Source organism: Corythoichthys intestinalis, chromosome 5 (assembly GCF_030265065.1).
Source record: "Corythoichthys intestinalis isolate RoL2023-P3 chromosome 5, ASM3026506v1, whole genome shotgun sequence".
NCBI classification, from domain to species: Eukaryota; Metazoa; Chordata; class Actinopteri; order Syngnathiformes; family Syngnathidae; genus Corythoichthys; species Corythoichthys intestinalis.
The window spans coordinates 2,589,741-2,615,926 of record NC_080399.1 but is presented as its reverse complement, the minus strand read 5'-3'; the positions used below and the strand labels follow the sequence as shown (position 1 = coordinate 2,615,926).

The 26,186-nt window shown below is 40.1% G+C and overlaps 1 protein-coding gene across 2 annotated transcripts in view; it reads right to left on the bottom strand.

Moving 5' to 3' along the window:
- The window catches only part of btbd11b (BTB (POZ) domain containing 11b), a 147,437-nt gene that overhangs the window by 50,077 nt on the left and 71,174 nt on the right, over window positions 1-26,186 (bottom strand). For both annotated transcript variants that reach the window (XM_057837463.1, XM_057837464.1), the window contains exons 2-3: window positions 14,689-14,829; window positions 4,683-4,887 (exon numbers count right to left, since the gene is read on the bottom strand). In XM_057837463.1, the coding sequence (XP_057693446.1) occupies window positions 4,683-4,887; window positions 14,689-14,829 (346 nt within the window). The remainder of the gene's footprint in view (window positions 1-4,682; window positions 4,888-14,688; window positions 14,830-26,186) is intronic.

The following is a 26,186-nucleotide window of genomic DNA, read 5'->3' as shown; positions in this document are numbered from 1 at the left end:
GGTCACTTCCTGTCGATTTGGGGGCATGTCAAGGTCATATCCATGTTTTGTGGGTATTGTAGGTCACTTCCTGTTGATTTTCGGGCATGTCAAGGTCACATCCATGTTTTAGGGGTATTGTAGGTCACTTCCTGTTAATTTCGGGGCATTTCAAGGTCAAATCAATGTTTTGGGGTAATTATAGGTCGCTTCCTATTCATTTTCAGGCATTCACAGTCACTTCCTATTTATTTTGGGGCATTTCGGGGTCACTTCCTGTTAATTTTGAGGCATCTACTCGTCACAGCCATGTTTTGGGGGAATTACAGGTCACTTTCTGTTGATATTCGGGCATTTAAAGGTGACTTCCAGGTCACTTCCTGTTAACTTTGGGCCATTTTGGGGTCCTTTCCTGTTGATTTAGGGACATTTACAGGTAACATCCACTATTTGGGGGGAATTACTGGTCAATTCCTGTTGATTTTCGGGCATCTACAGGTCACTTCCTGTTGATGTTAGGGCATTTTTGGCTCACTTTTAATTTGGGGGGCTTTCCTGGGTCACTTCCTGTTGATTCCTTTCCTGACCTCTGTGACCCTTAACCTCAAGACCCGAAAATGTAACTTTCATTATTTATTTGAATTTATCGCTAGTAGTCGTCCAATCCATTTGAAGTGGGCGTGCTGGCAGCAAGTGAACAAATTCCCTCCCACTTTAAACGGATTAGCGCCATCAATGCCAGCCAATGAGTTGACAACATGGCATTTTACTTGATTATACGGTCATGAAAAGAAAAAGTGCTGTCAAAGTAAAGCGGTCATGCCTTGTTGCTATGGCGCCCATAAAACAGAAACTGAACTGTATTTTTTTTTGGGTTTTGTTTTTTGGGCACGACGTGACGTGATAATCAAGCAGATTGTATTCATGCAAGCCATTCCAGACCAAAACACACAAATTCTTTCAAAACCAGCGTGACTACATAATTAGAGAAAACAAATAATGGCCACATTACATGTAATCATACTCAGGTTTACATGTAATAAAACTCAGGTTAAGTCCATGTTTCGATTTTCTGTTGATTTTGGGGCACTTACGGGTCACTTCCTGTTGATTTGGGGTCACTTCCTGTTGGTTCTTGGGCGTTTCGAGGCAACATCCACAATTTCAGGGGATTACTGGTAAATTCATGTTGATTTTGGGTCACTTCCTGTTGATTCTGAGGCATTTTCAGGTCACTTCCTGTTGATTTTGGGGCATGCAAAGGTAACATCCATAATTTCAGGGAATTACAGGTCACTTCCTGTTGATTTTGGGTCACTTCCTGTTGTTTCTGAGGCATTTCTGGGTCACGTCCTGTTGATTTTGGGGCATTTTCAGGTCACTTCCTGTTGATTTTAGGGCATTTCAAGGTAACAGCCACAATTTCAGGAATTTAGTGGTCATTTCCTGTTGATTTTGGGTAACTTCCTGTTTATTTTGGGGGAATTTCTGGGTCACTTCCTGTTGATTTTGGAGCATGCCAAGGTAACATCTATGTTTGGGGGAATTACAGGTCACTTCCTGTTGATTTTGGGTCACTTCCTATTGATTTTAGGGCATGTCGAGGTCACGTCTATGTTTGGGGAAATTACAGGTCACTTCCTGTTGATTTTGGGTCACTTCTTGTTGATTCTGAAGCATTTCTGGGTCACGCCCTGTTGATTTTGGGGCATTTTCAGGTCACTTCCTGTTGATTTTCGGGCATTTCAAGGTAACATCCACAATTTCAGGAATTTAGTGGTCATTTCCTGTTGATTTTGGGTAACTTCCTGTTTATTTGGGGGGATTTTTTGGGTCACTTCCTATTGATTTTAGGGCATGTCAAGGTCACATCTATGTTTGGGGGAATTACAGGTCACTTCCTGTTGATTTTGGGTCACTTCCAGTTGATTCTGAGACATTTCTGGGTCACGTCCTGTGGATTTTGGGGCCTTTTCAGGTCACTTCCCGTTGATTTTGGGTCAGTTCAAGGTAACATCCATAATTTCAGGGAATTACCGGTCATTTCCTGTTAGTTTTGGGTCACTTCCTGTTGATTTCGGGGCACGTCAAAGTCACATATATGTTTTGGGGGAATTACCGGTCACTTTTTGTTGATTTTGGCAGGCATGAAAATGGGTCAGGGGTTAAAAAGGTGAGAAGGGTGTGGAGGAAATATGTTCCAGTACACTGTACACCCCAACAAAATATTGAGCTCTGTTGACCCACACTGTGTTTCAGCAGGGCCGTGCAGAGACCGGTGGATGGGCGGGTGCTCGTAGATCAAAAGGGGCACATGAACAAGTATTTAATACACCTTAAAACAACATAACTCCAATTTTAACCAGCTTTAGATAATAATTGGCTGCGACTGTGACATACTTTAATTGGGAGGGGGCAACAGTGAATAGAAATCAAAACTGTCATCCACACTTTCTGGCTGAGACTCAGTCAGTCTGCCTCTTTTCTTCCTTCAACCTCTGCATAGAAACTTCCTTCCTCAACTTTTTCATCTGAGAATAAACCACATCAGATGGTCACTGAGCCACCAACAGCACAGTTTTCTCAAAACATTATTATCCATACTTAACAACTCTAGTACCTAATGATTAATAAAGCAATGACATAAAATCTTATAGAAAAATAACATTGTAATTGTGTTTATAATTGGATTTAATACCCGACTATCCTTGCAAACCTGTTCTTACCAGGTCTGCTATTCACCCAGCTGATGAGGTATCCACTGCCTTTAGCAGCCTCATCCAACTCCTTTTTTTATCCCTCAATCTCCTTTCCCTACGAGGCATGTCTATGTAATGAAATATAAATATTTAAAAAAACAAATAGACTCCCCGGTGGCTTTTAGTTTTAAAGCTTTCTTAATTTCTTTCTCTCTCAATAACGATGGAGGTAGATTTGTGTTTTTATTATTCAATCAAAAAACAAAGTTACTTCTATCAAAAACAAAGTTGCTTCAATCAAAATACAGTTATACTTTTAATCCCAAAAAAGTCACTTCAATAAAAAAAAAATGTTTTTGATTGCAAAATAAATTTGAGACAAAAAAAGCATTTGAAAACTATTTTTCTTGATTGAAACAAATTTTTCCATTGAAGTAATGTTGTTTTGCGTTTTGGCTAGGACATTTGTGTTTTTAGTATTCAATCAAATAAGTTGCTTCAAACAAAAAAATATATATAAAAAGAAAAACTTTGCACATGTGCCAATCACCGTTTAACAAAGCCTGAGAGGGTTTGAGTAGACTCAGTATGAAGCATTTAATAAAGCCAAGCATTTTCTTACTACTTTATTCTTGTTTAAAAATAATTCGGTGGGGCAGTAACATGTTTAAAACTTATCATAATTCTTAGATTTTGAAGTGCTTGAAAACCATTTATAAATGATACTTTGGTGAAAAAAGTGAAAAAATGTCATATATATGTATCTTTTTTCCAATGTAAAATCTGAATAAATACATTGAACACACACAAAAAAATGGGGGGGGGGGCGCTACTTCGCGGTTTTCACTTATTGCGGCAGGTTCTGGTCCCCATTAACCGCGAAAAACGAGGGATCCCTGTATTTCTGAAAAGCTTTAAGAAGCAAGAGTCATTCCCACCACTCGTCGGGCCGGTGTTGTGCCGACACCGGCCGTCAGCTCAAGTCCCAGCCGAAAATAACGCGTCTAAGGCGGACGACGGGAGCGATGCGATGCGAGGCGACCCCTCAATCCGAGAGCATGCCGCTTAATTTGACTCAACGGTGTGTTTCTTCGTTTATATTACCGCTAAATACACAAGCTTGACGCCAATTTAACGGGAGCTTTTTTTTTTCCATGGGAGATTTGGCTAGCTCTGGCAGTGTTCAACGCAAGCTGCAACGAATGGCAGTAACTTTTTTATATCGCAAAACGTGAAAACGAAAATGAACAAATACAGGCAAGTGTGTATGCTGCGCTCTGGTCTGCCCCGGTGTGGATAAGGCCTGCTTTTTTGCACTCCTTGTTTCACGTAAGGAGTGCGCGCGTTTGGAATAATGGCACGCAGCTTGGGCCGATGATTGGTTCTCGTCAGCGAAGCATCTAGAAGGATTTGCTGACTGTCCGTGTCACTTTTTTAAAGAACCGATCAGTTTACGTACTAAGTTAATCACATGATGATAATAATAATAATAATTAAATAAAACCTCCCGACCCCCCCCCCCCCCAAAAAAGAATTTCTCCTCGGATCTACGCAATTCACGTAGGTCGCCCTTTTTGACTTCAAAACGGCGAATTTCGCCGAAAGGTGAGAGATTTTCATACCTGTTTTGGGGCATTTCTGGGTCGTTTACTGTTGATTTTTGGGCGTTTCAAGGTTACATCCACAAATTCAGGGATTTACTGGTCACTTTCTGTTGATTCTGGGGCATTTCTGGGTCACTTCCTGTTTATTTCGGGCCAAGTCAAAGTCACATCTATGTTTTGGGGGGTTATTACAAGTCACTTCCTGTTGATTTTGGGGCATGTCGGTTTTTTTTGTTTTGTTTTTTTGGAAACGGACTCCTTTTTCAAACGATACATCGATTCTTGGCAGGAGCATACCGATATATAACGATATATCACCATTTCGATATATTGTCACACTACTAATCGCTATGCCGCTGTGATGTTATTGATGGTTTTTTTGCATATGTGTACTTCTTACCTCTCAGTCTGTAACGTCACTTTGGATGGCTCGATGTTGGGGTTCTCCCACTCCATTTGGGGGCAGTGCATGAAGTAACACAGTGTGTAAATGGCCTCGGGGGCCCAGTGGATAACCGTGCTCTTCTGGTGGATAGGGGTTCCGTTATTGTGATTCTTGGTGTACAGCGGTTGAAGGTAATGCATCGCCCGGGATACCATATCACCTGAAAAAAAAAAACAACAAAAACACAGGTGTCTAACTCCAAGAGCGCTGGAAGTCATTCACAGCATGAGTTGCTGAGGAACTTTTTGGGGGTTTCCCATGGTCTTGTAGCCCCTTTCACTTCAAACAGATTGGACGTCCATCGCCGCCAATGGCAGCCAAACATCAGCTCCTTACGAGGAACGCGAATGAGCAATTTTCACCCTGGGTTTTAATAAGAGCTGGAGGTGTAATAACAGACTTTCAATTGAAATATGCAAATACGGCCTTTTGGCAGGAGGGAAAATGGAAAAAATGACAGAGGCAAGTTGAACGCAAGCGAGCCAAATGCCAGCGAACGAGCGTCCCCAAGCGGCTTGCAAATTGGACACCGGTGGAGTATTTCTTTCCAAAATTGATTGCAAACAAATCACACTCAAGTGTTTTATTTCCGCATATCAATGACATTTTTGGGGGGTCTAACGATGACATTACCTGTGACTATTGCTGTATGATATAAAACTTTCCATTGACATTTTACATGTCTGTCATCATGACTATAAATCGACATTTTGACCAACAGACGGCAATTCTACACGCTGTAATAGTACCACTAATGGACCTCGAGATCTCCACTGAAAAGTTAGCCAGTTGTAGGGCTGCAACTAAAGATGTCCCGATCGATATCCCGATCGATCGGGTCCCATCACGTCATTTTCAAAGTATCGGAATCGGCAAAAAAAATATCGGACATGCCTTTTTTTTACTATATATTAGGGCTGCAGCTATCGAATATTTTAGTAATCGATTGAAAATTCTATCGATTAATCGAGTAATCGGATGAAACAAATATATTTTTAGGTGAAGAGCAACTATAAATATACATGAGAAAACAAGACATTTCATCTAATCTTGAACCATTTTCAGTCAATCAATGTCTTTATTTTCAATGTATATTGTTGAAAACAGCCAACAATTGCATCTCAAATGTAACTCGAATAAACAAAGACTAATTCACTGCTTTCACTCAAAAAACCTTTAGATCTTTTTTAAATATATATATATATATATATATATATATATATATATACCTTACCTAAAAATGCTGTTACGCTTTATAACACACATCACTTAAAAGTTAGGATTTTTTCCCACGTGTTTCAATTGAATTTCTATTTGTGTCAAGCCAGTTCTAGTTAAGTTTTAAGTTAGTCTAAACCAGTACTTCTCAAATGGTGGGGGCGCAGAGCGATGCCGGGGGGGCGCGAGTGACCTTGGGGAACATGCTTTTTTTTTTTTTTTTGCCGTACTAGAATACAGTGTACTTGCACATCCACTCCATGGGTGGCAGTGGCGCTCTCATTTTCAAAGTGCGTGCAGTATTTTTGAAGTAAGCAAGAGCACACGGAAGAGACTCATGCAGAGCTGGACTCACGCAGCGACCCACTGTCTTCTTCGGTTCTCACGTGTCCGGCCGAGAAGTGCCGTTTTCGGCTTGGGATCGTCACGACCACCGCCCTCACCTACGGTTCTCCCTCGGCCGCCGAGAATGCGCTTTTTTCGGGCCGTTTGCCTTTGACTTTTAATATAGTGGGAAATGAGGAAAGACCACTGTTTACTGAGTCTAAAAATGATTATAGCGGAGAAGCCAAATCAGTTAAGACGCCACTTAAAGACATTAGACCTCAATCTCATTGATAAGCCGCTTGATTGTTTTTCAGCAAAAACGTGCCGAATATTGCCAATTGTCACAATCGTCCTGCTTTGTCAGTGTTATATCAGTAAACCAGTGAGCACTGTGGTGAATCAGCGAAAATAAAAACTTTCCTTATGTCCAAAGACCTTTTTCCCGCCTTCTATTCAGTTTTGTTTTTTTTCGGTCAAATTTTTTGGCATGTTGTCCTGAAGAGTAAATGTTTCTAATCAATTTGAATTTGTTATTATTTACTGATTTTATTACATTTTATTTTTCAGTATCAAATGGTCAAAAATGTACCTTGAGTGTATTTTTACAGTTTGGATGTGACTTTTTTTTTTTTTTTTTTTTTTTTTTTAACTTCAGGCAAATTGATGCGCGTTAAGTCTTTTCTGTTACAAGCAACACAATGTTAAAAAAGTTATACTTTATTATAAGTTGATCTATGTTACTTTTTTTCTTTAATAGAAAAAAAGGACACAATGTTAGGCAGATGCGTATTTATAATAGTAATTTTATAGACAAACGATACTATTTACAGTGGCGGCAGAGAGTTTGGGAGGGCGCGAAACATTTACGTCTTCCTTGGGGGGGCGTAACAGAAAATAATTGAGAAGCACTGGTCTAAACTGTAAGTCCTGATAGGATTTTGAGTTTTGCAGTGTTAAAAATAAATGTCTTATACAGGCTGTATTGGAGCACATTAGGGACCAGTGCTACTTGGTGTTTTATCCAGCAATGACTACTGAGCTAAAATTGATAGTTAGCATGATTAAGTTTTTATTTTACACCCTCATCACTCCACAATGCTATGTTATGTTAAAGCCTGTATGTAAGACACGTTAGCCACGCATCAACAGTGGTCATAATTAATTGAAACCTAGCCCTCCGCAGGGCTAACGTTACGTGACCTAGTAGCGACAGTAACGTTAATCTTTTTTATTAGCGCTCTACATTAGCGCTTAGCGCTCTACTGCTTTAAGATGGCGGCTGTTTACTAACGCTGCCCAGACGCGGCCGAGTCTGTCATTAAGCATCTAGTTCAACATACATGTGCTCTCTATGAGACTCATCAGACGCTACCTGCTGCCAACGTAGCATCATGCGGGCTAGTATGAGTGACATCAGCGCGTTGTCCCGCATTAAAAGTAGTCCGAGCAAAACGTGATGCTTAGAGCTGTCAAAATAAACGATTACTCGAGGTGAATAAAATTACTCGGATCAGTTTTTAAACTTGAGTTACTCGAGTTGCTCGAGTATTCGTTTCAGCTCTGCTATGTATATATTTTTTAATTAAATCATTTTCTAATTGTATTTTACGTTACAGACAAAATGTCTTACATCCATCCAGAGTCTTTAGTTTTGGCTTCAAGTAGGGCTATCAAATTTATCGCGTAAACGGCGGTAATTAAGTTTTTTAAAATTAATCACGTAAAATATTTAATGCAATTAACGCATGCGCTGCACGACCCACTCACGCATTGTCGCGTTCAATCTATAATGGCGCCGTTTTACCTATAAATAGAGCTAACAGGCAGCGTAAAATGAGTAGTGAGAATTTTGGCAGTCTTTGGAGCCTCTTTTTAATTGGCTAAAGCCTTAAAATCCCTCTCTCAACAATTAGAAATATCGTTGGAAGCAATGTGAGGAAGAACGATAGTGGTTGATCTTTTCCTTAACACCCTATGTTACTTCCCAACGCAGAGAAGATATATCAGTTGGTGCGACTATGCACAGTCATGGTTGCACTTCCCATCATGCATTTGGGCAGAACAGTTAAATGGCTACAGTATCATTTACTGAAAGCTCAACAAATACACTAGATGGCAATATTTAGTCACAATTTACAAAGTCACATTTATCCTTTGAGAATTACAAGTCTTTCTATCCGTGGATCCCTCTCACAGAAAGAATGTTAATAATGTAAATGCCATCTTGAGGATTTATTGTCATAATATACAAATACAGTACTTATATACTGTATGTTGAATATATACTGTATATTCGTCTGAGTTTTATTCATTTTTTTCTTAACGCATTGCTAAAATGTATATGATCGGGAAAAATTATCGGGAATGATTGGAATTGAATCGGGAGCAAAAAAAAAAAAAGCAATCGGATCGGGAAATATCGGGATCGGCAGATACTCAAACTAAAACGATCCGGATCGGATCAGGAGCAAAAAAACATGATCGGAACAAACCTAGTTATAATCATTTGTTTCAGATGTACTGTAAATTATTTTCTGTATAAAAATGAATTTGGTGTTCAAAAAGTCTTTTTTTTTCCAAACTTGAGTCTTGAAACAGAGGGGGTCGTCTTATATTCGGGCCAATACCGTATATGCACACACATACACTTAAATTAGGGCTGTCAAAATGATCGCGTTAACGCGCGGTAATTAATTTTTTGAATTAATCACGTTAAAATATTTGACGCAATTAACGCACATGTCCCGCTCAGACAGTATTCTGCCTTTTGATATGTTTTACAGCAAGGCTTTTTGTGCTGTCTAACAGCGAACTCTTGTGGTCGCTTTGCGACATGGTTTATTGTTTTCTTGCCAGTTCAATATGGCTGCACGACGTCTCGGGCTGACGACTACGTTGTAATGTTGTGCTTATGTGATCCTTGGACAAGATTTGTCCGTAAATATGGTTGTTGTAAAGAATGTACATATTATGTTAGTAAGAAAAATGTTATATTTTTTGTATGAGACGCTTTTTGTTTATGTTTAATGAACCTGTATAGCGTGCTAAGCTAACGTTGTTGCTAATGCAATGCTTGTGTACTTTTTTTTGTAGTTTTACGACGGTCTTAAGAGGACAATGGTTTGAGGCCATTTTATTAATAAATCAGATGAAAAAGGAAGAAGTCTGATTATTAAGGCGTCGTTCACTAGCTGTCTAGCTTTGGAAAAAGTAGACGCTTCGGAGTGAGGACAGCATAGACAGATTTAAATGACAGTAGAGTGAAATGCCCACTACAGTCCTTATGTACCATATGTTGAATGTATATATCCATCTTGTGTCTTATCTTTCCATTCCAGCAATTTATTTTACAGAATATATATATAATTCACAGAAAAATATGGCATGTTTTATAGATGGTTTCAATTGCGATTAATTGCGATTAATTACGATTAATTAATTTTTAAGCTGTAATTAACTCGATTAAAAATTTTAATCGTTTGACAGCCCTAATTTAAATATGTTAAAAATGACTCAAGTCGGACTCAGATTTAAAATAAATATATATTAAAGGCTATTTAATTAAGTAATTTTGATTAATTGCATTTTAATTGCACAGCAACATTTGTCCCAAACATTAAAAAAAAAAATTTTTTTTTTAAATTGAAAGGCTTTTAGTGGTTGAATTGATTAAAACAAGTATGCTAAACATTGTCAGCGCACTTGTGACCCGAAGCAGTCACTGCAAACAGAATGTAATCATTTCCTCATGATTGTTTATATAATGATGGCATTGTGAGTGGGCAAACTTGAGTTATCTTTTGCTTTTTTTTATTTTATCATCTGCGCCTCAGAAGAATTCTTTTTAATGACAGAGCGACTCCCGATGATTCATTTCGGCTAAATATGCACATTGGCACGCACGAGCAAGGGTTATTAGTGACAGATTTACTAATGCAGAGGGACAATATTTGGGCATCGCTGAACGCTGCCATCGTCAGATCTGCGCAGAGTCGGCCAACACAAAAGTGAAGTGATTGAAGAAAGACTTGAAATTCCAGGAAATCATTTGCTTGGATGCTTCGCAAAGCAACAGGAAATGACCCGGAAATGCCCACAAAAATGAACAGGAAGTGAATATGAATGGGACGTGACCAAGAAACGCCCTAAATTTAACAAGAAATAATCAAAAATGTACATAAATCGACCCCAGAATGCCTATGAATGTAGAGGAAGTGACCCAAAATCAACAGGAAGTAACCCGGAAATGCCCCCCAAATCAACAGGAAGTGACCATTTATGGGATGTGACCCAGAAATGCCCTAAAATCAATAGGAAATTATCTCAAATGTACATGAATCGACCCCATAATGCCTATAAATGAACAGGATGTGACCCTGATATCAACAGATAGTGTCCTGATATCAATAGGACATGTCCCCAAAGTATCTCCAAATCAACAGGAAGCAACCTGATATGACCAGGACATGTCCCAGAAATGTCCCCAAACCACCAGGAAGTGACTTGATGATTAGGACTGTAGGAATTTAGTCCTCCCAGCCCAAACCGCACGGGGAGGCCGGCAACAGAACGGAAATGTGCTCCGCCGCTCGACGCCCCCGAAGAGCCAGGCCAGGAGGAAGCTAAACTCCGCGCGTTCCTGTGTTAACCCTTTGCACACTGACTCCATGTTTCAAAAGCTTGAAGAACACTCGCCGAAAACAGGTTGACAATTTATTCGTCGACAATGGTCAAAAACAAGGCAAAAACAGACGACGGAGGGACAATTCTGGATCCAAAACAAGGCTACATGTTTCCGAGCAGAAGAAAATCTGTCTTATCTCAGTGTACAGTCTTTTTGAAGTCTTTGCTGATGCGGGTCTTGTCGAAGGCGTTTCTGGGCGTTGCTTTTGTGCCACCCCCGCTGTGGCCGGTTTTGGGCGGCTTAGGTCCGTGCGCGGATTGGGACGCCCGCTATCAACTTTGCTGTCCGGGCTGGTTGTGCTTGTTTTAGGACAAAGCGCTTTGTCCTTGGAGTTTGCTGGGAGAGCAGATTTGCCAGAGTTGGTACGTCACTCCTGTGATAAGACGGCATTGTGTATCTCTTCTATTTCCTCTCATTAAACTATGGTGTTCTATTTATTTTATATTAGTAGCGTAGTCCTACCGTAAATATGAAAATGATACTATTTCCTGATTAATTATATTACGTGTGTTAGAGTAATGCAAACACTTAGACGGTGTCGTATGTATGTGTTAGACTATATATGTGTTAGACTAATGCAGACAATTATATGGTGTGTGCGATGACGATATCGTTTCCCCTTCAGGACATATCACCGTAATGTCCGCAAATCAACAGGAAGTGACCTGATGAAACAGGAAGTGTTGTTGAAATGTCACCAAATCAACAGGAAATCCCCTGATATCAATGGGACATGTCCCCCAAAATGTCCCCAAATCAAGAGGAAGTGACTTGATGATTAGGACATATCACCGAAATGTCCCCCAATCAACAGGAAGTGACCTGATGAATTAGGAAGTGTTGTTGAAATGGCCCCTAATCAACAGGATGTGTCCTTATGTCAATAGGAAATGTCCCCAAATCAACAAGAAGTGTCCTAATGTCAATAGGACATGTCCCCAAATCAACAGCAAGTGACCTGATATCAATAGGACATCTCCCCAAATCAACAGCAAATGATTTGATATAAATAGGACATGTCCCCAAATCAACAGGAAGTGACCTGATATCAATAGGACATGTCCCCAAAATATCCCCAAATCAACAGGAAGTGACCAGATATGACCATGAAATGTCCCAGAAATGTCCCCAAACCAACGGGAAGTGACCTGATATCAACATGACGTGTCTCCAAAATGTCCCCAAATCAACAGGAAGTGACCTGATATCAATGGGACATGTCCCCAAAATGTCCCCAAATCAACAGGAAGTGATATGAAATCAATAGGACATGTCCCCAAATCAACAGCAAATGATTTGATATAAATAGGACATGTCCCCCAAATATCCCCAAATCAACAGGAAGTGACCTGATATGACCATGAAATGTCCCAGAAATGTCCCCAAACCAACGGAAAGTGACCTGATATCAACATGAAGTGTCTCCAAAATGTCCCCAAATCAACAAGAAGTGTCCTCATGTCAATAGGACATGTCCCCAAATCAACAAGAAGTGTCCTTATGTCAATACGACATGTCTCCAAATCATAAGGAAATGATTTGATATCGATAGGACATGTCCCCAAATCAACAGCAAATGATATGATGTAAATAGAACATGTCCCCAAATCAACAGGAAGTGACCTGATATCAATAGGACATGTCCCCAAAATATCCCCAAATCAACAGGAAGTGACCTGATATGACCATGAAATGTCCGGGAAATGTCCTCAACCCAAAGGGATGTGAACTGATATCAACATGAAGTGTCTCCAAAATGTCCCCAAATCAACAGGAAATGACCTGATATCAATGGGACATGTCCCCAAAATGTCCCCAAATCAACAAGAAGTGTCCTTATGTCAATACGACATGTCCCCAAATCAACAGGAAGTGATTTGATATCAATAGGACACGTCCCCAAATCAACAGCAAATGATTGAGTTTGACATAAATAGCACATGTCCCCAAATCAACAGGAAGTCACCTGATATGACCATGAAATGTCCCAGAAATGTCCCCAAACCAACAGAAAGTGACCTGATATCAACAGGAAGTGTCCCCCAAGTGTCCTTATGTCAATAGGACATGTCCCCAAATCAACAGGAAGTGATATGATATCAATAGGAAATGTCCCCAAAATGTCCCCAAATCAACAAGAAGTGTCCTTATGTCAATAGGACATGTCCCCAAATAAGCAGCAAATGATTTGATATAGATAGGACATGTCCCAAATCAACAGGAAGTGACCTGATATCAATAGGACATGGTCCCAAAATATCCCCAAATCAACAGGAAGTGACCTGATATGACCATGAAATTTCCCAGAAATGTCCCCAAACCAACGGGATGTGACCTGATATCAACATGAAGTGTCTCCAAAATGTCCCCAAATCAACAGAAAGTCACCTGAAATGACCATGAAATGTCCCAGAAATGTCCCCAAACCAACGGGATGTGACCTGATATCAACATGAAGTGTGTCCAAAATGTCCCCAAATCAACAGGAAGTCACCTGATATGACCATGAAATGTCCCAGAAATGTCCCCAAACCAACTGAAAGTGACCTGATATCAACAGGAAAAATCCCCAAAATGTCCCCAAATCAACAAGAAGTGTCCTTATGTCAATATGACATGTCCCCAAATCAACAGGAAGTGATTTGATATCAATAGGACATGTCCCCAAATCAATAGCAAATGATTTGATTTGATATAAATAGGACATGTCCCCAAATCAACAGGAAGTCACCTGATATGACCATGAAATGTCCCAGAAATGTCCGCAAACCAATAGAAAGTGACCTGATATCAACAGGAGGTGTCCCCCAAATGTCCCCAAATGGACAGGAAATCACCTGATATCAATGGGACATGTCCCCAAATCAACAGCAAATGATTTGATTTGATATAAATAGGACATGTCCCCAAATCGACAGGAAGTCACCTGATATGACCATGAAATGTCCCAGAAATGTCCCCAAACCAACAGAAAGTGACCTGATATCAACAGGAAGTGTCCCCAAAATGTCCCCAAATCAACAAGAAGTGTCCTTATGTCAATACGACATGTCCCCAAAATGTCTCCAAATCAACAGGAAGTGACCTGATATAAGCGACCTGATATTGAACAATGCCCCAAATCGGCAAGTAGTGACCTCAAATTGTCCCCGGAATGTCCACTAATCAACCTGGGCGGGGCTAAGATCTGTATCTACCACAGCAAAGCCCCATAGCAATTTCCCCAGAAATTGCAGTTTCTAGTTATTACTGTGACATCACAAACAGAACTGATGATCATGTCTCGCTTTCTAATGCTACGCTAGCTAGCTAGCACATGTTGACAAATTTGTTTTCCAAATGTAAAGTGCATTATAAATAAAATGTATGATTATTATTATGATTTGACCTCATCTGTTTGGAAATGTTTTAGAGGGCGGGGCCAAGACAGCTGAGAAAGGAACACTCATCAGGATATAATTTTACAACTAAACATTTTGCGTCACTTTTTTTTTTGCGTCCAAAATATGGTCAGTTATCATTTTAAATTCACTTGCAGTATTTCTTAGCCAGCCGTCAGACTTTAAAAAAAACAGATTTTTATCATTCGGAATATGTTATCGAGCTGTTTGGAAGAGCTCGTCTCGAGCCGTCGCTCATCAATTTCAGCGTCTGACATCGCCGAGCGGCTCCACTCGAGGTGTTAGCTAATTGGCTGACTCAAGGGCACCTTGACACGGCGCCATCACTCACTGAGTTCGGATATGCTGCCCACTCGGGTGGCCAGTAAGCACTGCTCGACGGAGCGCACTTCCGACTGGCTGTAGGCGTTGCCCTCGCCGTTCTTTCCCGCTCGCTGGTGAACCGTCAGACCCTCGGGAAGGCTCAGCACACCTGGAAGACAAGAGGAGTGAAGGGTAAGTCGTTGGTTCAATAAAAAATGAAAGACAAAAGTGGCCAGAGGCATGTTTAGGGATGTCCCGATCCAGGTTTTTGCACTTCCGATCCGATACTGATATTGTTTTGCACTTCCGATCCGATACCTATACTGGCTGATACCGATACCGGCCTATCTGAGCATGTATGAAAGTTTCAAGTTATTTAGCCTCCTTACTTAGTTGTCAGACTCATGTTGAAAAGGGTTTTAGTACTCTTGATAACAACTAGCCAGCTGGATTAGGTGAGTTTGAATACCACACAATGGTTGGTAACAAGACAATGACCTGTTTATTCAGTGTAGGGCTGCAGCTATCGAATATTTTAGTTGTCGATTAATCGATGGACTAGTTAGTTCGAATAATCAAGTAATCGGATAAGGATCATGAAAAATTAAAACACCTGAGCTGACCCTCAAACGGTATAATTTTTTTTTTATTTTAAATGAGGGTTTATGTACAACAAAAGAACAATTGGCTAACTTACATAGAAAAGTCTGCTAGCTTAAATGCTATACAATGCTAAAGTTTTTTTTCTTTTTTACAATGCTCTTAACAAATGGTTCAGACACATATTCCCACAAAAAAAAAAAAAAAAAAACGACTAAACATACCTATAAACTAAATTATGAATGCATTAAAAAACATTAGCTCAAACAAAAACTTAGCTTACGTTGCTCTTAACAGGGAGCAGTTTTGATTCAGCCATGTGAAAAGAGGCAGACCAGATGGCAGTGCCTCCGCCCTAATCAATGAAACTAAATGCAAACACTTTCAAAATAAACCATTACAATGCCACTTTAATTAAACGAATACTCGAAGCAACAAAATTAAATTCAAATATTTTTTTCTAATCGAATACTCGAGTTAATCGATTCATCGTTGCAGCACTAATTCAGTGATAAACACAAATATTATAAACAACTAGAGATGTCCCAATCGATCGGCGTCCCGATCGATCGGGTCCGATCACGTCATTTTCAAGGTATCAGAATCGGCAAAAAAATATCGGCCATGCCTTTTTTTTTAATATAAATATAGCTTTTAATTAAATTGTTTACTAATTGTATTTAACGTTACAGACAAAATATGTTACACTCATCTAGAGTCTTTAGTTTAGGCTTAAGGTAGGGTTATCAAATTTATCCCGACAACGGCGGTAATTAATTTTTTAAAAATGTATCACGTTAAATTTTTAACGCAATTAATGCGTGCGCTGCACGACCCACTTGCGCATTGTCGCGTTCAATCCGTAATGGCGCCGTTTTACCTATATAGAGGGATAAAAGGCAGCGTAAAATGAGTAGAGTGAATTTTGGCAGCCTTTGGAGCCTTTTTTTAATTGGCTAAAGTCTTACAATCCCTCTCCCTACGATTAGAAATATCATGGGAAGCATGTTATTTCACAACGCAGAGAAGATATATCAATTGGTAGCGCTACGCACAGTCATGGTTCCATTTCCCATCATGCATTTGGGTTGAATGGCTGCAGTATCATTTACTGAAAGCTCAACAAATACACTAGATGGCAATATTTAGTCACAATATACAAAGTCACAAGTCTTTCTATCCGTGGATCCCTCTCACAGAAAGAATGTTAATAATGTAAATGCCATCTTGAGGATTTATTGTCATAATAAACAAATACAGTCCTTATGTACTGTATGTTGAATGTATATATTCGTCCGAGTTTTATTCATTTTTTTCTTAATGCATTGCCAAAATGTATATGATTGGGAAAAATTATCGGGAATGATTGGAATTGAATCAGGAGCAAAAAAAAGCAATCGGATCGGGAAATATCAGGATCGGCAGATACTCAAACTAAAACGATCGGGATCGGATCGGAAGCAAAAAAAACATGATTGGAACAACCCTAAATATAATATAATATTATAATAAATAATAATAACACCAGTGGCGCCTCCAGAAATTTTTCATAAGGGTGGCCAGATGGGGCCACTTAAAATCTTGGGGTGGCACACCAAAACTAAAAGCCATAATTTCAGGTATTCAATAACCCTCTATGGGTTCTTCACAGAAAATGCCAGGAAATAAATAACACTGTTAAAAAAATTAATTAATTAATTTTAAAAAAAATTCTGTTCAGGAGGCCAGACCAAATGTGGAGGCGGGCCATATCCGGCCTGCAGGCCGTAGTTTGGGGACCCCTGTTGTAAACTGGCTTAAAAAAGCAAAACACACAAACAACCTCAGTGGAAAATAAAGTATTAACTCAGGATCAGTTCTCTGCTCTTGAACAACTGTACCAAGGCTTTAAAAAAATCAGTGCAAATAATACTATTTTAAACCAAAAATGGCATCAACTCCCCAATCTTCTCCACACTTTGTTGCTCCATCTCCATGTATTCTACACACTACCTTCAGCTGTTTGCCCTGGAAGCAGTCCAAGCATGATGGGGGGAATTTTTTTTCATTTCAAGATGCTCAGGTGACAGCTTACATTTTTACCGATTAACTTTAAAGTTACATTGCAGTTACATAATGTAGGAGATGCCACGGAGGTAAATTGGGAGACGGTAATGCCAGTGTGCTGAAGGTGTGCCCTAAAATGCGGACCGGATTTTATGAAAACCAAGGCAAAAACTGGAATGGATTATATAAATCGGTGCGCTGGAAAACCCGGACCGGATTTTCAAAAAAACGTGGTCGGGAGTCTGGATCGGAATTTTTCCGTGTCGGACGATCCGATACCGACGCGCCTTTTTTTGCGCATATCGGCAGTCGATCTGATCCAGATATCGGATCGGGACAACCCTAGTCTCATTAGCTGCTATTGACGAAGCGAGATGTCCCATCTGTTGACTGAGAAAATAAATCCTTCTTAAAATTGCCTCAAAATTAAGACGAGAATACCCCAAATGTACAGTAAGTGACCCGGGAATGCAACTAAATAATCATAAAGTGATACAAAATTGACAGGAAACTATCTAGAAATTCAACAAAAACAACAGGAAATGACCAGCAAACAAGAAGTGACCTGGAAATTAATAAAACTAATAGGAAGTGACAAAACTTTACCAAAATGTACAGGAAGTCACCTAGGAATGCCCCAAAATAATCAGACAGAGACCTAAAATCACCCGGAAAGTACCTGGAAATTCACTCAAAATAACAGGAAATGACCTAAATATACTGGAAAAGGATCCAAAATATAAAAGAAGTGATGTGGGAATGACCCCAAAACAGCTGGAAGTGACCCGTGACCTTAAATCAACAGGAAACTGTCTACAAATGCCCCCCCAAAAACAGAAAGTGACCTGGAAATTCCCGAAAACTAATAGGAAATGACAAAGATTTACAAATATGTACCTGAAGTGACTCGGGAATGCCCCAAAATAATTAGAAAAAGACCTAAAATCAATAAGAATGTACCTGGGAATTCCCTGAAAATAACAGGAAGTGACCTGGAAATTCCCTTAAACTATAACAAAAATGTGAAGTGACCCAGAAATGCACTAAAATCAACAAGAAATAATCCAAAGTGTAAAGAAATTTACCTTAAAATGTCGATAAACGTACAGGAAGTGACTAAAAATCAAAAGGAAGTGACCCAAAAATGGCACAAAATCAATGGGAAGTGACCCATTAACGCCTTTAATTCAACACAAAATGATCCCAAAATCAATGGGAAGTGACCCAAAAATGCCACAAAATAAACAAGAAGTGACCATAAATGGGAAGTGACCCAGAAACACCTTAATATCAACAGAAAATGATCCAAAATGTACAGAAGTCTACCCCGAAATGCCTATAAACGTACAGAAGGTGACCCAAAATCAACAGGAAGTAACCCAAAAATGTCACAAAATCAAAGGACATATTTTTTATTTTATTTTTTTAATTTGATTTTTATTTTATCGGGCGGTTTCAAACCCCCACGGGCAGTCTCATACCCCCCAAATGTCCCCATATGAACAGGAAGTGTCCTGATAGCAATAGGACATGTCCCCGAAATGTCCTCAAATCAACAGGGAGTGTACTGATATGACCGGGACATGTCCCCAAAATGTTCCAGAATCAACAGGAATTGATCCGATATCAATTGGACATGTCCCCAAATCAACAGGAAGTGACCTGATATCAATAGGACATATTCTTAAATCAACAGGAAGTGACCTGATATCACCTGGACATGTCCCTGAAATGTCCCCAAATCAACTAGAAGTGACCTGTTGTGACAAGCACCTGTCCCAGAAATGTCCCCAAACCAACGGGAAGTGACCTGATATCAACAGATGGTGTCCTGATATCAATGGGACATGTCCCTAAAATGTTCCCAAATACACAGGAATTGATCCGATATCAATAGGAAATATTCTTAAATCAACAGAAAGTGACCTGATATCACCTGGACATGTCCCTGAAATGTCCCCAAATCAACTAGAAGTGACCTGTTGTGACAAGCACCTGTCCCAGAAATGTCCCCAAACCAACGGGAAGTGACCTGATATCAACAGATGGTGTCCTGATATCAATAGGACATGCCCCCCCCCAAATGTCCCCAAATCAGCAGGACATGACTTTTTATCAATAGGACATGTCCCTAAAATGTCCCCAAATCAACGGGAAATTACCTGATATCAATACGACATGTCCCCAAAATGTTCCCAAATCAACAGGAGTTGATCCGATATCAATTGGACATGTCCCCGAATCAACAGGAAGTGACCTGATATCAATAGGACATATTCTTAAATCAACAGGAAGTGACCTGATATCACCTGGACATGTCCCTGAAATGTCCCCAAATCAATTGGAAGTGACCCGTTGTGACCAGCACCTGTCCCAGAAATGTCCCCAAACCAACGGGAAGCGACCTGATATCAACAGATGGTGTCCTGATATCAATAGGACACGTCCTCAAAATATCTCCAAATCAACGGGGAGCAACCTGATATAACCTGGACATGTCCCTGAAATGTCCCCAAATCAACTAGAAGTGACCTGTTGTAACCAGCACGTGTCCCAGAAATGTCCCCAAACCAACGGGAAGTGACCTGTTATCAACAGATGGTGTCCTGATATCAATAGGACATGCCCTCCCAAATGTCCCCAAATCAACAGGAAGTGATTTATCAATAGGACATGTCCCTAAAATGTCCCCAAATCAACGGGAAATTACCTGATATCAATAGGACATGTCCCCAAAATGTTCCCAAATCAACAGGAATTGATCCGATATCAATTGGACATGTCCCCAAATCAACAGGAAGTGACCTGATATCAATAGGACATATTCTTAAATCAACAGGAAGTGACCTGAGATCACCTGGACATGTCCCTGAAATGTCCCCAAATCAACTAGAAGTGATCTGATATCAATAGGACATATTCTTAAATCAACAGGAAGTGACCTGATATGACCTGGACATGTCCCTGAAATGTCCCCATATCAACTAGAAGTGACCTGTTGTGGCCAGCACCTGTCCCAGAAATGTCCCCAAACCAACGGGAAGTGACCTGATATCAATAGATGGTGTCCTGATATCAATAGGACATGTCCTCAAAATATCTCCAAATCAACGGGGAGCAACCTGATATGACCAGGACATGTCCCAGAAATGTCCCCAAACCAACAGGAAGTGACTTGATATCAATAGGACATGTCCTCAAATTAAGTGACCCATAGTTGACATATAGCTACCTGGAAATGACCCAAAAAAACGCTGGACTTCCTAAAACTAGTAGGATATGATCAAACGTTACCAAAATGTACAGGAAGTGAACCGGGAATGCCCCAAAATAATTGGAAAAAGACTTAAAATCAATAAGAATGTCAATGGGAATTCCTTGAAAATAACAGGAAGTGACCTGGAAATTCCCTTAAACTATAAGAAATTAGCCAAATTTATAGGATGTGATGCGGGAATGCCCCAAAATAATCAGGAAGTGGCACAAACTCAGCGCGAAGCTAGCTAGAAATGCCCCAAAAACAACAGGAAGTGACCAGTAAACAGGAAGTAACATGGAAATTCCTTAACAAACAAATAGGAAATGACCAAAATGTACCTTAATGTACAGAAAGTGACCCATGAATGCCCCCAAAACAACAGAAAGTGACCTGAAAATTCCCTAAAACTGACAGGAAATGACTAAAATGTACAGGAAGTGACACAAAATCTAAAAGAAGTGAACTGGGAATGCCGTCAAATCATCAAAGTGACCAAAAATCAACATTAAGCTAACTAAAAATATCCCAAAATCAACAGGAAGTGTTCCACAAATACTCTAAAATCAATAGGGAATAACCAAAATGTCCAGGAAGTGACCCGGGAATGCCACAAAATAATCAGAAAAAGACCAAATCACTTCCTGAAATTCTGGCTATTTCCTATTTGTTTTAGGGAATTTCCAAGCCACTTCCTGTTAGTGTCAGGGAACTTCCCGGTATCTTCCTGTTGATTTTGGGTCTTTTTCGAATTATTTTGGGGCATTCCCGGATCACTTCCTGTACATTTTTGTAAAATTTGGTCATGTCCAACTTGTTTTAGTGACCCAAAACATAAAAAAAGTGACCTGGGAATGACGCTAAATCATGAAAGTGACCAGAAATCAACAATGCTAACTACAAATGCCCCAAAATCAACAGGAAGTGTCCCAGAAATGCCCTACAACCACAGCAAATAACCAAAATGAACAGGAAGTGACCCGGGAATGCCCCAAAATAATCAGAAAAAGACCGAGTCACTTCCTAAAATTCTGGCTATTTCCTATTTGTTTTAGGGAATTTCCAAGCCACTTCCTGTTAGTGTCAGGGAACTTCCCGGTATCTTCCTGTTGATTTTCGGTCTTTTTCGAATTATTTTGGGGCATTCCCGGATCACTTCCTGTACATTTTTGTAAAATTTGGTCATGTCCAACTTGTTTTAGTGACCCAAAACATAAAAAAAGTGACCTGGGAATGACGCTAAATCATGAAAGTGACCAGAAATCAACAATGCTAACTACAAATGCCCCAAAATCAACAGGAAGTGTCCCAGAAATGCCCTACAACCACAGCAAATAACCAAAATGAACAGGAAGTGACCCGGGAATGCCCCAAAATAATCAGAAAAAGACCGAGTCACTTCCTAAAATTCTGGCTATTTCCTATTTGTTTTAGGGAATTTCCAAGCCACTTCCTGTTAGTGTCAGGGAACTTCCCGGTATCTTCCTGTTGATTTTCGGTCTTTTTCGAATTATTTTGGGGCATTCCCGGATCACTTCCTGTACATTTTTGTAAAATTTGGTCATGTCCAACTTGTTTTAGTGACCCAAAACATAAAAAAAGTGACCTGGGAATGACGCTAAATCATGAAAGTGACCAGAAATCAACAATGCTAACTACAAATGCCCCAAAATCAACAGGAAGTGTCCCAGAAATGCCCTAAAACCACAGAAAATGAACAGGAAGTGACCCAATTTCAACAGAAATTGATCCAAAATGAACTCATTGACTGTCATTGACAACTACAGACTTTTAATTAATCAAAAATGGGAGGCCTAGCAGTGTCTTTAAGCGTCATTGACGGCGCTAGACGTCCAATCCATTTTGACTGGGAGTTGAGCAAAGTAGGCACATGACCCGCAGCGTCGTCGGGGAGCAACAGGCAAGACGACATGTTCCCTATTCGCCACGAATTACCGAGGCAAGCTTGACAGGAATGTAATTAGTTTGTTATTGTTTGGCTAGGCTCTCACGCTGGAGGCTTTTTATGTTGTCATCTTTAAGAAATTCAATTGTAAAATCTTTCATGAGCCATAAACGTCACATTAAATGTGACAACGGACAGCCACCATGTCACTCCAGATTTAACGCTGCATGTGTTTTGCTTTCTGATGCTAGCTTTGCATGTAATAGATGTAATGCAAGAGTTTGAGACCCCAAATATGACCATTCCTAAGGGGCACAAAGGGTTTATGCTAAAAACGTACCGTTTGGCCAAAATTTGCCTAAAACATACCCATTCATTTCTAATGGCCCTATTTTCTATTCATTTCAATGGCACAAAAACTTTCACCATTCACTCCTATTGATTTCCAACCCAAGTGGCTCAATGTCAACAGGAAGTTACCCGTAAGAGCCCCCAAATCAGCAGGAAGTGACTGCAAAAATGACCCCGGGTCAATAGGAAGTGACCAAATAGCAACAGGAAATGACACCGAAATGCCCCCAAATGAACAGGAAGAGAAATAACATGAACAGGAAGTTACCTGAAATGCCCCATAATCAACAGGAATTGACGAGCTATCAACAGGAAGTGACCTAAATGACCTCAGATAAACAGGAAGTGACCCGATATAAAGAAGTGACCCCGAAATGCCGCATAAACAACAGAAAGTGACCCCAAAATGACCCCAGATCAATAGGATGTGACCCAATAGCAACAGGAAGTGACACCGAAATGCGCCCAAAATTGACAGGAAGTGACCAATATGAACAAGAAGTTACCCGAAATACCCCATAATCAACAGGAAGTGACGAGATATCAAGAGGAAGTGACCCCTAAAGGACCACAGATCAACAGGAAGTGACCTAATATGAAAAAGAAGTGACCCCGAAATGCCCCATAATCAACAGGAAGTGACGCTGTAGCAACAGGAAGTGACCCCAAAATGACCCCAGAGCAATAGGAAGTACCCAATAGCAACAGGAAGTGACACCGAAATGCCCCATCATCAACAGGAAGTGACCCCAAAATGACCCCAGATCAATAGGAAGTGATCCAATAGCAACAGGAAATGACATCGAATTGCGCCCAAAACTGGCAGGAAGTGACCAATATGAACAAGAAGTTACCCGAAATACCCCATAATCAACAGGAAGTGACAGGATATCAACAGGAAGTGACCCCTAAATGACCCCAGATCAACAGGAAGTGACCCAATACGAAAAAGAAGTGACCCCGAAATGTCTCATCATCAACAGGAAGTGAAGCGGTAGCAACAGGAAGTGACCCCAAAATGACCGCAAAACAATAGGAAGTGACCCAATATAAACAGGAAGTGACCCTGAAATGCGCCCAAAATTAACAGGAAGTGACCAAATATGAACAGGAAGGGACACTGAAGTGCCCCATTATCAACAGGAAGTGACAGGATATCAACCGGAAATGACCCCAGATTAATAGTAAGTGACACGAAATGCCCCTATATCAACAGGCAGTGACCCAATATGAACAGGAAGTGAACCCGAAATGCCCCATAATCAACAGGAAGAGATAAAATATCAACAGGAAGTGACCCCGGAAATGACCCTAAATCAATAGGAAGTGACCTGATAACAACAGGAAGTGACAACGAACTCCCCAAATCAACAGGAAGTGACATAATATCAAAAGGAAGTGGCCTTGAAATGCCGTTTCCAGATCACCTCCTGTTGATATCGAATCACTTCCTGTAAATTTGGGTGCATTTCGAGGTCACTTCCTGTTGATTTGACACAAGCTACTTTAAGACAACTGGTTACTGGGATTCAGGGTGTGTTACATCAGTGGTAAATGCTTTAAAACACAGCTATCAAATGTATACAGATACGTTAGTAAGCGGCGGCCATCTTTAAGCAGTGGACCTTTCGTCACTTCCCATTGATTTTGGGGCATTTCTAGGTCAATCCCTATTTATATGGGCGATTTCCAGGTTACTTCCTGTTGTTAACAGGTAACTTCCTGTTAGTTTGGGGGAATTTAGGTCACTTCATGTTAATATTATGTCACTTCCTGTTGGTTTTATGGAATTCCCGGGTCACATCAGGTTGATATCGTGTCAGATTTTGGGGTAATTACTTGTACCTTCCGGTTGATATTGGGTTACTTCCTGTTGAGTTTGGGGCATTTCCAACTCACTTCCTGTTGATTTTGAGTCACTTCCTGTTGATACAAGCTAGCCTAACATAACATTACCCGGATTCAGGATGTGTAATATTAGCGGTAAAAACTTAAAAACACATATATCAAATGTATATAGATACATTAGTAAGCAGCAGCCATATTTAAGCAGTGGACTTCTCTATCAGGCTCTGTTGCAGTTAACCTAAAATGCTTGATTTTCGCCACAAAAATACTTTCAAGTCAGCAAAAAAACTTGGTTGGTTGGATGTTGGAAAAAAAACAATTGGTTTTTAAAAATGCTGTTAACAAAATAAAAATATTTCATATTCCAAGCTCCATTGATTGTAATATTAGGTTTATGGAAGGGTACTGACTCAAAATGGGTGACAAGCGATAACGGCACAATTACAAAACGATTGTTCATGTAGTTTATGAATAAATATGCAAAAATACATGCAAAAGTGGAGTATTTAGCTATTTGGCTCCTTTAGCATTGGCATGATAACCAGTGCAGAAGTGACAGTGAATTGTCCAATGCTCTCAGGCTGGACTGAGGGAAGGTGACTCAGCGGCGCTCGTAATGCACGACAGCTAGCGCCCCCCGAGGGAGTCGTTGATGGAGCGCTTCCATGCTAGCCAGCCGATGTCCGCGCACTCGCGCCACGACAAATGTCAGTGTCTCACGTCCCGATCGTCGCCGTCCGTGAGAGGCGTTAGCGCTAGACGAAGGTCATGTTAACGCAAGATGTTAGCGAGGAGTCACGATCGGGTGGCGTTGCGTAATATTTGTTTCGGGGCAGAGTGACGTGCAATTGACAGCGATAGACGTCCATTTGGACAGCGAGGAGCTGGCGGCGATCGAACATTTGTTATATGGTAGATAGTAAAAGAGGGAAGTTGGCACTTTGGGGAAGGGTTTGTGTTTTTGCAATTTTTACCTGGTTTTGCTCAATTTTGAGTTTTTTTTTTTTTTTTGGTTTAGTTTTCATGTTTTTGCCCATTTTTGGGGAGTAGGTGTTTGGATTGTTTGGCAGTTTTGTTTATTTTGGGGGTTTTGTCGTTTTTTTTGTTTTGTTTTGATTTTCATATTTTTGCCGTTTTGCTAATTTGAGGGGGGTTTGGCAGTTTTTGTGTTTTTAGCTGTTTTTTTGTGGTTTTGTTAATTTTGTGGGTTTTTTTGTGGTTTTTGCTAATGCAAAAATGGGGTAGGATTTTTGTGTTTTGCAGTTTTTTCTTTTTTACTTTTGCAGTGTTTTTGTCAATTTGGGAAGGGGATTGTGTTGTTGCAATTTTTCGTGGCTTCGCTCATTTTTTGGGGGGGTTGCAGGGTTTTTTTTGCGCATTTTTTTATGTTTTTGCTAGTTTTCTTGGAGGGGAGGATTTATGTTTTTTGGCAGTTTTTGTAGTTTTGGCAATTTTGGAGGTTTTGCGGGATTTCTTGTTTTTTTTGTTGTTGTTTTTTTGCGTTTTTGCCAACTTTTGG